Raw genomic sequence first — 13,963 nt, 5'->3', positions numbered from 1 at the left:
CACTAATATTGATAGACTTTAACACTCTTTGTTAATATTCATATTTTTTGTCGCTAAAGATTATTTTTGTAGTAGGGATATATGGCTCATAAAGATAACTATGACACTTTGTACTTGAGATAGTTTCCTAATTTAGTCCACTTAAATTTTATGATTCTGTACAAAAGTGGATAAAGTTAGCTTAAAATTTTGAAGTACATCTATCTTAAAGAAGGATTGAATTCCAACGGTTGTCATTTTAAGTAGTAGGAATAACTCTATCATAATTTATATGACAAAAAGTAGGGAAGAAGTGGAGAAATCCTAGTAGACAAATTGATGAAAGGCACACCAACTGGCATCGAAAAGCCACTATATTAAACGAATTAAAACGGGCAACGATTTGAACAATTTGTGTGGGTTTATTTTGGGGGGACCAAATTATTTCAAATTATTGGTGGCAAGTGGAAATATCTATTATAATTTGTGATCTTTCAACATGCCTAGCGCAATTCTATCCAGAACAAGAGTCCTTGGGCACTAGAAAAACAAATTTAAATTTAATAGTCGAGAATATTATTTACAGGATATTTCAATTAAAACCTTTTACCCCCATTTTTCATCGAGATAAATATTTTGGACTCTAAAAAGTGTGAGTACATGTTTCACCGTTAATTGACAAGAATTGCATATTTTATTCTACCTAGAATCTATGACTCTTACGGGTCCTTTGTACAAACATTGATAACACAGGAATTAGTAATACATGGCCTGCATTAGTAGTGCATACATTAATTTTTTGTTATGTATTTGGTTCGTTGCTTCCCACTTAATCTTGTGTTTGATTTAAAACTGTACAAGACATTTGTTTCCTATTATACCCTTGTGTTTGAGATTGTTTATTTCATATAATTGGGTCAAGATAGATAACCGTCGGACAATATTATTGTTTTTTGTAGGATTTTCTATTCCATTTAACTTAAGTTAAAAGAAATTGTTATTAATTTTAAGGTGTGATATACCACTAAGGAGATCTTTGATGACATGGTGTATTTCTAAGTTTTTGTTGGTCAAATATATCTTAAACTTAACATAGATTTAATACTACTTAAATAATTCAATACCTAAAGCTTATTACAAAAAAATAGATAGTTCAAGTGGTTAATCGACAAACTACATTGAATAAAAAAAAATTCAAAAAAATGGAGAAAAAATATTAGTAAAATTATTAAATTACACTAAATGAATTTGGAGAATTAAAAAGAACATTTATAACCATTCCAATATAAATAAAAAGGAAATTAAATTACAAAAAAAAATTAGGAAAAATAATAAGAGGATAGTTTAGTCATTTAGGGGTCTTATCCAAGGTTTGTTAAACCTTGGATTAGTTATCCCTCCATTTTCTAGGGATAAAATAAGACCACCTATGGTGGATAAGCAATCCATGGATTAAATTAAATAAAGTAACCAAACAAGATATTAAATGGACTAAATTTTAATTCATAGACTATTCTATTTAATACCGCCAACCAAACAGGTCCTTAATCTTTTGTTATGACTCATCTTCTATAGGGCTCTTCCAGTCTGGTTTTACTGCTCAACATATATGTTTCCAAATTTATGTTGTTATACCTATTAATTTTTTATATATAATAATTATTTTGATTATTACTTGAATTTATGCTATAATATTCTTAAATTAATTGTTATGTAATGACAAACATGTCTTTTTATGTAATGAACGATTTGTTATCATCGTATGTTATCTTTTATTTTTTCTTCTCATTTTGACTTTGTTAATTATTTAATGATAATATTTTATTATTTACCTTATTTTTAATAATACAATCTATATAAATACTATATGCTCAAAAATGTGAAATTAGGGCGAGGCTAAAGGCTAGGGTTAGGAGTTATAGGACCACTAATATAAAGAGAACAAAGGGAAATCAGTAAAATATGGGGCAGGGTCTGGCGCACGTTACTGGGAAAATATGGCCTCAAGGAAAATCAGATTAGTACAGTATTATTTACTCCGTCCGTTTAAAAAAAAAAGAATAATTTCACTTGACATGGAATTTTAAAAAATAAAAAAGATTTTTCAATTTTATGATCCTAAATTAAAGTTATGTCAAATGAGTTAAAAATGACCTTTAATTTTGTAGCCTTAAACACGTTATGTAGAAGACAAATTAAAATGTTGACAAAGAAAGAAATGAATCATTTTTCCTAAATAAACAAAAAAAAAAAATAAGTCATTCTTTTTTAAAACGAAGGAAGTATATATTTTTGTATGTACATGTAATAAAAAAGTTGTTTTTTGATTAATTACGATATCCAGGTACTAAAATTGAAAATCTAACCAAATATTAACGCTTTAAAAATAGTTTGATTTGATTTTTCTATTTTCATGCGCACATACTCAAAACAAAGATATATAGAGTTGAGAATGATGACCTGTTCATTTTGTGGATATATATATATATTTCCTGATTCGGTGCACTTTTCAATTTGTGCAAAACGACATGCATACGCCCAAGGGCGGACCACGTAGATTCTAGGGTTTATTCGAACTCCCTCAGTAAAAGGTCAAACTATATATATAAGATATTTTTTTTATATTACACAGATATATTAATTTTGAACTCCCTTATTAACAAGAAGCAAGCGGTAGTGGTAGATCTCTTTTGCTTTCCTAGTCTTTTATTTTACTCCCTCCTCCCTCTGTTTTAATTTAAATATTTTGCTTTCCTAGTCTCGCTAACATATTTAAATTGAAACGAATTAATTATATATGACATAAAGTAAAGTAAAATATGGGGAGGAATAGATCTTCAACGATAATACTCTTTTTTTTTTGTTTCCCACCTGTTGTACGGAGTCTATATTTGAGCTCCGATTAAATTCGAATCGCGCACTGCAAGGCCCATTTGGGGGTGGCGCTCCCAACATGATTTTCTCCATACAACGATAATACTCTTGATGCACGGTGTATCATTGAGTTAACGAAAGTTTCAACAAATGCATATGGAACATTTTGATTTAACAAATTCATCACAAACAATCATCTTTATCTATTACAACAATCAACTTAGCATGAATTAAGTATACTTTTTTTTTTCTAAAAGAAGATCGATTAAAACATTAATATATATATATATATATATATATATATATTTAATTGTCGTTTCAAATTACTTCAGCCGTGAAGAGCGGCAAGTCTGTTGATCAAAGCCAAAGCATTACTCGTCATATGTGCAACTTCAAGTATCTTTTCCCTTACTACTGTCTTAACTTTCCCGTTCATCACTTTTCCGGCGAACCCCTCGGTACACGTGTCCTCGTCGGTCAAGGCGGCGCTCACCCATGTTTGAATATCATTCATTTTCAGATCAAAATCTTTTCCCCTCAATTCCTTCATTTCCCCTAAAGATTTTTTAATTCCACTAACTGCGTCACTTAATTCCTCCACACAGTCACGCATGGCGCCTACTTCTCTAGGCGTCATGCCTTGACTGTGTGCCAATTTCAACATCATAGCGGATGTTGATTGTGCTGTTTCGAGGCTAACGGAGAGAGATTCATGTGCTAGAAGTTGTGGAGAAACTCCAATAGCATTTGAACGGCTTGATAATGAACTGAAACAGAGATTTGGATAAGTTGTTGACTTACAAGATGTTCGAATAAACTCCGTATTTGTTTCTCCAGCTGATGGCCTTGCGGCGGAAACTGAATTCCAATTATTAGAAGAAGTTATCAACGCAATTGAAATAAGAAAATATGTGAGAAAATAACCACCTTCCATCTCTCTTAAATTAATTACTCTAACTTTTTTTCTTTTTTTTGTGTGTGTATCAATAACTAAAGATAATTAATTGAATGATGATGAATTTAGGGATGGAGGATTCTGAATTTATAGAAAAATTTTGTGGAATGTACAGTACTACTAATTTAAAAAACGGTTAATTATTCTCCGAGTTCATGTATGTGTCTCTGGCGTGCTGAGAAGGACATTCCTTGTAGGTCCGAGGGGTGGGCATAATTTGTGAAAACACGAATCTAAAACGGAAATTCTGTTTTGTTGATTTTTTTATTTTGACTTTTAGATTTTTTATTAGAAATTTGAATTTTTATACCTTATATTTTTTATTCATTCTATTGGATATAAACTCATATATTAAATAGTTTATCTATCTCAATTGGTGTGACACAGTTTGAATTTTAAGAGTCAAATAATTTAAATTTCATTTTGAATTTGGGTTTGGAATCTTTAAATTTTTTAAAAATAAAATGTATAAGTTACAATAATTGATATACTTAACAGATACATGAAAAAAAATCTGATTAATGAAAAACTTGTTTGCATTTTAAAATCCTTGTAAATTTGAAAAGAAGGAAATGCTAATCGACTAACCTACCAATAGATGATGGAAACTGATATGCTTTGGTCGTATATTTCTGCGTTGTCATTTGAAGTGTTGTGGCACCGTTTCTTCAGGAAGCATGTTAATTATATTGCTATTTAAATCAAATAGAGTTTATGAAGATTGATTAGTAATGAATGGTTGCTTTGAACATGAACTATTAGTGCCTTAGTGGTATGGCCTATTTTGATATAGTTATATTGTATTTGGACTAATTAAATTTCGAGTTCATTTTTTTTGCTTATTATTATAATATACATTTTGTTTTGACATGAGTTTACTGTATTTGAACTTGTTTAATCTCAAACCTTGATGCTTCTATTGGTAAGAACTTTCTTGATAATGATTTATTGATTGCATGAATAACTTATTAGAAGATTGTGGTAGGAATGAGAATTTTAAATGATTTTATTGATTGCATGAATATCCTATTTGAAGATTGTGGTTGGAATGGGAATTATTAAAACAATTCTTATTTTATAATAACAATACAGTTCTTGTTTGGATTACTCTCACATATCTTATAGATAAAATAATTTATTCACAAAGTTGGAAACATTATAAACAAAGGATTTAAAAATAAAATAGAATATCACCTTTAACTTGTGACCCTAAAACAACATGTGAATCTCATTTTTATCACCTTATTGAAAAAATTCTTTGTTTAATTGAGCACAGTGTTCAAACAAAAAAATGAAGACATTAAAACTTTCCTAAAAGGTCTCGTGTAGGACTAAAAAGGTATATGAAGTACGAGAAACATTAATAAAAAGAGAATAGTCAGTAGGTCTACCCTAAATATATACTCCCTCCGTTTCAAAAAGATAGATTGACTTGGAACGGAGTTTAGGAAAAGAAAAGAGATTTTTTGATCTTGTGGTTTTAAATTAAAGTTATGTCAAATGTACCAAAATGTCCTTTAATCTTGTGGCTTTAAACATGCCATATGGAAAGTTGAAATTAAAGTATTGCCAAAAAAGAAAAGGAATCATTCTATTTGAAATAGACAAAAAAGAAAACTAGATCATTTATTTTTAAACGGCGGGAGTATATATATAAAGAGAATAGCCATTATCATTTCGTACACAAAGAAAAGAAAAAGGATGTAGATTCTTCTAGGTCAATTTTTTCCTTAAATGACATCTTCAAGAGTTCATTATGATTTTGTACTAGAAAGGAAATGGATGGAGATTTTTCTTGGTCAATTTTTTTCTTTGTTTATTTTTATGTCTTTTTGTTTCGTTTGTTGAACTGTCAGCCATGGTATTAGGAATAAAGCCATTGTTATGCGTACGTGCTCTAATTACATGGGAGCCGAAAATTAAGGTTAAGATATTTATTTCAATATTGATGCAACTTTTGAGGGCTATTTCAAAGAAAACATGGTGAAAATTATTTTAAACGATAATTTTCCGATATCGTCACTTAATTTGACTTCGTAACATTAATTTCTTTGGTGGTTGCCTTGTTAATAAATATTTATCATGTTAAGTAGCTTGAATATGTTGGAGACGGTTGGTTGTCAATTGGAACTGTCAATACAAATTACTTTAGCAAGTATAAGGTCGACTTGAAGTATGTTGATCTTTGAACTACTTTATTAGGTTCTCATACCACATCATGAATATAATTTGAAGCAAAGGTTTGAATAAAATTATATGCATGTGAGGGACAATTAGTTTGTATATAGTTCTCTCCAAAATTAAAATTATTGATTATTTTCATAAAAATTGCTTAGTGTTAATTATGAAAATGAGTTGATAAGTTCATCTTACAAATTAAATGGGACATTTATGATAAATTAAGATTTCTATATATCTAAAATATATCTTGTTGGTCGTTTAAAAGCTCAAAGCATGTTTACAATGTCATTATTGAAAATTATTGTCACATATTTTATTTAAAAAAATGAGACTTTGGTGCTATACTTCCAAAATGAGACTTTGGTGTATTGGGAAAAAATGTCACAACTTCCAAAAAAATAAAAATATAATACATTATATGATTTGGTGTGTTGCCTAACCAGACGGAGGTTAGATTGGTCTTCTTGGATCTTTGATGCACATTATGCATATAAAAGAAATGAAATTCGATTAAAGGTCATGCTTTTAAAAAAATAATGAATGATTTTTCTAATTGGATTAGATTATGATTAGGATTATAGTACAACTAGGATTAGATTATTTATATTTGCATTATTATTATTATAAAGTAATAATATGTATTGTAGTAGGACTCTAAGTATAGTTAACTTAAGACTCAACAATTCTCTCATATATAAAGAGGTTGTAACTCAACATTATTTTCATCAATACAATCATTGATTTCTCTAATCCTAGACGTGAGATTTCTACATGGTATCAGAGCATAAAAGCTCTTCCGCTCTCTGAGTATTGATCAAAAGAAAAAAAAAACTCACACGTTGCAATGACCCCTTCTACCGAAACCATGTCAACCTCCTCACTTCACCAAATCATTGCCGGAGGATACAAATATTCCAATTGATTCAGGTGATGAAACTAACGTATCTCATCTATGAACCAAGTAAAAGTAGTTGTTCCACTGGACAGACTGCTGGGAAAGTTGTAAAAGTTAAGAAGGATGCAAAAGATAGTGGCACCATTGATGATTGGAAGGAGAAAGATGTGTTACTAAGGAGTTGGATCTCAAGCAGCTTGACCTAAGAAAACATGCACCTAATTGTGGGCTGCTCAACTGCCAAGGAGATGTGAGAATGCTTGGAAAAAAACTTATATTCAAGCAACAAAAATAATTAATTTTGCTAGAGGTTTAGGTCTCAAATACAAGACCTTTGTCATATTAGGTAAGACACCATATTCCACCCTTAATCAATTTGTTTATAGTCTCACGAGTTTTGATATAAGGGAAGATGAAGAAAATGTGTCACAACAAAACCATAACATGATATTCTCTACCCAAAAAGGCATGGGAAGAAGAAACAACAATATCAACTCCAGAGACACATTCATCACATTCATACCGAAACTTTGACAAAATTAAGTTTTTGCTGGGTATTCAAAGTTTTTTTTGTTGCGTATTCAAATAAAGCTAGGAGTAACATTTCCTCTACTCAATAGCTTGAGGGGAATTGTTGAAAAAGAAGGAAGGTGACGATTGAAACATGTCAAAGGAACAAGTCCAACGCAACTGACTGACGTGTCTACATCAAGTGTTGATGAAGAAGGAAGTTGACGACTGGAACATGTTAAAGGAACATGTCTGAAATGACCCAAAAAGTTCTTAAAAATGTGCTTCGGAAGTTACCGGAAACTTGTTTAGCAATATAAAAAAAATCTGTTTCGTTTTTCGAAAATCCAACTTCATATTCTTGTTTAGGGGGTCAAATTGAGTGGGAAATGGGTCTAACCCAAATTTTAGAGCAACCGTATCAAAATCCGAAATTTCCAAGTGAAGCCTTTTCGAGGGTCTACTTTGGAGGGTCATATCTCCTAGCACACAAATTATTGGGTGGCCAATAACATATCCATGGAAAGACCTTTGAGTTAGCTACATAACGCACTTCATTTCACCTCATTCAGAGTTCGGACGAAGAAGTTATGCCCATTTTCGTAAAATCTGTCCAGCAGAAAAGGCAATTTCCAGTGAGCGTTTTTACTGTTCACCCGCCTCATTTATTTTTCTAAGTGTTGGACCATTTTTCCAAAGGACATATTTTATTTCCTATATACCATTAGTTCAATTCCCATCTCTAAAACATTTCCCAAAACACCTCTCCCATACTTAGACACATTTTCTCTCAAGTTCCCTCAAGAACCCTAATCCAAAACCTTCCTCAAGATTGAAGAGACTCTTGCTCCAAGTTCCAAGCTTCCATTGAATACACTCTCAAGACCTTCATAAAAACTCAAGGTATGTGGTGTTGAACTCATGGGTCCTTCCACCCATAGTGCCTAGACTCTATTCTACTCACTAATTCATGGTTTAAGTTAAGATTCATAAATTAGTCTTGTTCTTTGTAATAATTTCCTGCACATTGAATTTTAAACATGAAAAGTGATTGTTTTGAGCATGTTGTGACTCTAGAACTTGAACCTAAATTTGGAATGGATGTGGAGATTTTCATGTGGTATTGTGGGTGTTAAAAAGGTGTTGTTGTAGGTTGTTCACTAGTTTGGCTGCATAATTACTACCCTATTTTCCATGCTCTTTGATTCCATTACATGCCTTCAAGGTGTTTGACAAAATGTCCAACTATGGAGAATCGATGAATCGATGCTTTAAAGCTTGAGTTATGAGATGTATGGAAATCCAGAGATGTGTTGATGACAAACTAAGCTTGTGTATATGTTCATTCCATACGTGAGATTGCATTAGAGCCTAATGAGAATTTCCTATATAAAGTGTTGCATGACCATGCCCGGTCCGGGGGAAAAGAACCGGACAACCATGTGAGAGGTTTATATCTCACCACCTAGGATGCTTGGGGTGTGACCAACATCAACCATGTGAGAGGTTTCACTACAAGAAAAAGCCTTATTTAAGACCAACATTTTGGGACGAGCTAATAATCTTGTCTCTAAAGGTATATCTATTAGGAAGAGATTATATTTTGGTCCTTATTTGTGTATTTTATTGCGAAGGTATTAAATCTAGTCCTTAAAAAACATACTAACTGGTCCTAAATTGTAATTGAAGCTTTGAGCGGGAGATGGTTTGCCAAATTTAATAATAAAATATATATTTTTAAAAACTAAAACTGTGTTTTAAAAAGAAATTAGGCGCAAGAAGATTTAAGTAAACCAATAGTATAATGATAAGGATCCTTTGTTTTCTTAAAACACATACTCATCTCAAACTTTCCCTTTCCTCAAATCTCAACGCGGCAACTATCTGACCTAATCTCAACGCCGCAACTATCTGACCTAATCTCAGTGCCACAACTATCTGATCTAATATCAACGCCGCAACTATCTGACCTAATCTCAACGTTGATTGTAGATTTTCGTAGCAACTCTGCCCTAAATCGAATCTGGTGTCTTCTTCCTTTCATCATTGCTTCTCAGTTGGAAAAAGAATTCTATCGCAGATCTACTCGAAAAAGAATTTCAGGTTGGTTCCTCTTTAGATCAAGTTGCTCTTTGTTTCTTCCATGTATTGATGTCATTTTTTCGTGTTTAATTTCAGTTACTCTTCTTCTTCCTCTTTTCTAACATTAAATGGGTATATGGTTTCAGAATCTGATCTCTTTTCTTTTGTGTAATCAGTGGAAAAATTATTGGGTTGAGATATCTAATAGACAATTTATTTTTCTGAAGTGTATTATGTGTTTGAAGATTCATATCTCATATAAAGTGCACATATCGAATTCAACAAAATCTAAGTATTTCATGAATAATATTCTAGTTTATATGTTGTGTTGAAATTTTGTGAGCCAAATAAGGATTAGTCTTGTTATTCATGTTGAACTTTTTATTTTACATTTTGAAAGGTTTCGACTAAATAACTTTTTACCTTAGAGTTGGTCTATGTGAATTTAAATTTCATGGTCAAATTTGTATATATGTTTACCAATAGGTACTGTGATTTACAGAGGGATGAGTCTTGATCAATAGGTTGGGCATAATACATATTTGGGTTTAGAGTAGGTTGGGCATAAACATAAGAGTCATATTCTGGTGTATAGTCCACTGGTTCAGATTACCCCGAAATTGCTGCTTGATTGAAGGGCTATGACACCATTTAAGGTGGATGGTTTGTCCACCCAGTTTAGTTCCACTTAAGCTCATACAACTTCCTCAACACATCTTCTGTTGGTAAATTAAACAAAATCACAATGTTTGCCTTCTGGTATTTACATGAAGCAGTTAATCATAATTTTCCAAAACCTGCTTGAGGTGGTCATCATCTATTACATTGGAATCCAAGTTTCCAATGAAAAAAGTCGTATTAGCAGGGTCATTCTCATTTTGAGTTCCAATACTTTGATTATAAAAGCATGCATCTGGCAACCAACATTCTTGTTAGCTGCAGGACTAATGTACATAGGCCTAGTGTAGAAAACTTCCATTTATCTTAGTCATAGTGCGTAACTTCTCAATCTTATCCCCAAATCTAACAAATGGATAACCTTTTTTGTGCCCTGTTGCCTATCTGTTACAACATTAGTTCCATAGATTGAGCAATAATTGACCCTGAATATCTCCTGAAGCATGTAATTTGTAACATCACTTGTCAAGCCACCAACAAAAAATGTGTATTCAAGGGTATTATCTAAATGTCTTTCACCCAAATCAAGTGTTGTCCAATGAGCCTAAAATGTTTGCTCAATATTAGGCATCAAGGTACCATTGTATGCTTGTAGTTGTAGATTCCTTTCCGCAGTTGCATGACTAGTAAGTCTGTACATATGAATTTAAATTTCAAGTTCGAAGTTAAGAAAATGTTACTTCTATTGTGATTTAGTCAGGGATAGTGCAGTGTTCTGGAGTTTTGACATATCGCTGACGTAAAATATAATTACGATTTCTAGTTTTCTTGGTTGTTTCTTTATATATTAGTTTGAGGATGCAACTAAATCATCCTTAACTATTAGGAGAAGCTAGTTATGGGGCATGTTTTTATTATCACAAGTGACTATAGACAAGAAGGTTTTTTAATGACTGGCGACTATTTTGTGTAAGTACAAAGCTATACAAGATTATAGGCCTTAGAATATGTAATTTTTTATGTTTCTTAGTGCCATCTGATTTACTTTTTTTTTGTCAAAATATTGCATTTTGTTCGTCATTGAAAACCAAAAAGTTACAAGTGATTTGAGGGAACTATACAATAAGCCTTCCTATCAGAAAATTAGATACTTCATCTTATCTTATCATAAGTTGAGTTAAATGCAACAGGGGGAATAACCCATATACAAGTTACATATTCATCTAGCAATTTAAAACATAAGGATAAGAAATAAGTCTAGTAGGTCTCTTTTGGTTCTTACTGATGGAATTTTCTATCTATCCAAATTCAAAAGTCCCTTGATTTAATTCGGAAATATGATGAAGTCAGTATATGTGGGAACTTTGTTCCAATTGTGTCCTATAAAAGGAAATCTATCAGCTTGTTGGCATCCACATGGCAGTGGCTAATAATCCTGTATTGGTTTAATAGATCCTTAATATCATTAGAACAGTCCTCGATCTTTCATGGTGTTTTTTCCATTCATTATTCACATAGTTGTGCAGAAAACAAGAATCACTTTTTAAAATAATCTTGTTGAAAGTTTTCTTGATACACTAGTTAAGGTCAAACAACATGGGCATACCGTTGGTCAAGCTACTAGCTCCATCTCCCAAAGGTTATAAAAAGGCCATGATAAATCTACTTTTATTATCCCTGGCAACACCTACTGCGCTGCATACTTCCCTGTTTACATGAGCTATAATTAATTTTCACATTCATTTGAAAACAAATTTTAATATGTTTCTGCCAGTAGAAATTAAAGAGTAATATGATTGATGAACTGCAGTAGTTCCAGAAGATTGAGGGTAGTTTTCTTTACGTAACTTTTGCAAGAAAAGTTGCAACATACATACCTTCTCCTGATAAGAATTTCCTAGAATGCAAAGTAGCAACTATATTGCTATTTTTCATAGTTGTAGCTGGCTTAGATAGTGGCCTTCGAGGCCAACCAACCTGTCAAACACATCAGATACTATCATAACATTAGTTAAGCTTTACAACATCTCAGAAGAGATTATTTCCAGATGCATCAGTAGGAACATGAAAACACAAATTAAAATTTATGTAAAATGTATCAGTAGGACTCCATCTGCCGAAACTATTTGCCTCCAGCCACAATTGATAGATGAAGCCGTGGTACATACACATGCATAATCGGTTGTCATTTAAATCATTGTGAATACTATCAATTAGCTCTAGATGAGGTTTTCACACACAACAAGTTTCTACCCAGTTTTTGTTTATTCCCTTAGCTTGGGACAAAAGAGGCCTTTGTTTCTGCACCTTTGTGCTCTTATGGCTAAAGTACATTACCTTCTTGTTGATGTATCATCCTAGTGGCATAACCAGTGAAGTTTGTTTGATGTATAGTGCTCTGCCTTACCTCAAAGGATCCGATAAGTATTCTCTTAGGATGTCAAGAAAATGGAACTTCTCTTCTGATTACAACTATGCAAGACATGTTGCTCTCGGTATCTATGTACCAGGAAGTACGCACATGTATGGTTACATGCCCAGATATAGAAAGAAAGCTCTCTCGCAAATTGAAAAAGGAGTAGTCTCGATCAAAATGTAGCTGTTGGTGATTGCATTTTCGCAGAGCAATTTTAATCTTAATCAATGTATTTTAATATGTTCAGTTTTTTCTTATTAGTTTAGACAATACAACAATTTACATTAAATATAATAATAATACATCTCAAAGTTTATCTAATAGATTTTCTTTATTTTTTTTGCAGCTTTTATTGATGCTTCTGGATAACACTCGATGAAGATTGAAACATTAAATTTTATGCCCAACTTTTGTTCATTCTTCAGTCAAGAAACAAGTTTTGAAAAGATGCACAAGCTCATTATTAGTTTGCTACGAATGTTATGCAAAACTTGATATCATAGTCTAGCTCGGATGTTAGCTACATTTTATTGTCAAGCAAATATTACTGATATATCTTTCTTCTCTCTTTCTATATATATATATATATATATATCATTGTTTTTAGATGAGATGTTTAGTAGTAATTTGATATTTGTTGAAATGTATTGGTGGTCAATCTAGGACCAGAAGTGAAAGGCCAATTTAGGACCAGACTTGTTACACTTCTCAAATGAATAATCAAGGACTAGAAATGATGCTTGTCTCTAAATCTATTCTAAGACCAAGTCTTTAATGGTCGCTAAATATTACTAGGACCAGGTCGTCCTCTTCTCTAAAGATTAAGAGGACCAGTTGTTGGTGGTCACTAATATGTTTTAACGACCTGAAAATAAGACTTCCCAAGATATATATGGTCTATTTGAGACCAGAAGTGTAGTCTCTAAAATGATCTAGCGGCCAGATTTATTCCTCGTCCCAAAACCTTTTAACGACCAGTCCTTTTGACCCGTCATTGTTGACCAATAGCGACAGAGGCTTTTAGGACGGGTGGCGACCAGTTTTTTCTGGTCCCAAATGCTCTTTTGGGACTAGATTTGGACTTTTAGGGACCAGATTTCCCTTCCTTGGAGGCTGTTTTTCTTGTAGTGTTTATATCTCACCACCTAGGATGCTTGGGGTGTGACCAACATCAACCATGTGAGGGGTTTATACCTTGCCACCAGGGTGTTCGGGTGTGAACGGCATCCCCCATCCTAAGTTGGGGTTATACATTGGTTGGATCATGTATACACATATGATATCTACTATTAGTATAGATTTACTTAAACATGTTTTGACTTCACTTTGATCATGCATCCTCATATTGTTATTCATAATGCCTGTGAAACTATTTCTTGTATTTCGATTGTATCCTTGTCTATTGTTGTGTTGCACCCCGCATACTTAGTACATTCCAAGTACTAACGCATAT

The 13,963-nt window shown here is 32.3% G+C and overlaps 1 protein-coding gene and 1 pseudogene across 1 annotated transcript; both read right to left on the bottom strand.

The window, feature by feature from the left end:
• Nucleotides 1–3,143: 3,143 nt before the first annotated feature.
• Nucleotides 3,144–3,864, bottom strand: LOC125828298 (21 kDa protein-like). Its single transcript, XM_049507611.1, has one exon. It carries the CDS (start codon nucleotides 3,785–3,787, stop codon nucleotides 3,182–3,184), a length of 606 nt encoding a protein of 201 aa, XP_049363568.1. The 5' UTR covers nucleotides 3,788–3,864; the 3' UTR covers nucleotides 3,144–3,181.
• A 5,369-nt stretch (nucleotides 3,865–9,233) lies between these two features.
• LOC125828278 (polyadenylate-binding protein RBP45-like) lies at nucleotides 9,234–10,794 on the bottom strand (annotated as a pseudogene).
• Between the last annotated feature and the right edge of the window lie 3,169 nt (nucleotides 10,795–13,963).

This window comes from Solanum verrucosum, unplaced genomic scaffold (assembly GCF_900185275.1).
Source record: "Solanum verrucosum unplaced genomic scaffold, falcon-dt-bn FXZP01000047.1, whole genome shotgun sequence".
In the NCBI taxonomy this organism is placed as follows: Eukaryota; Viridiplantae; Streptophyta; class Magnoliopsida; order Solanales; family Solanaceae; genus Solanum; species Solanum verrucosum.
Note: the sequence above shows the minus strand (reverse complement) of the source record. Positions and strands in the feature narration are given on the sequence as shown.

Coding starts and splice junctions, on each gene's coding strand:
- LOC125828298 (XM_049507611.1), bottom strand. CDS start 3,787: ATGGAAGGTGGTTATTTTCTCACATATTTTCTTATTTCAATTGCGTTG.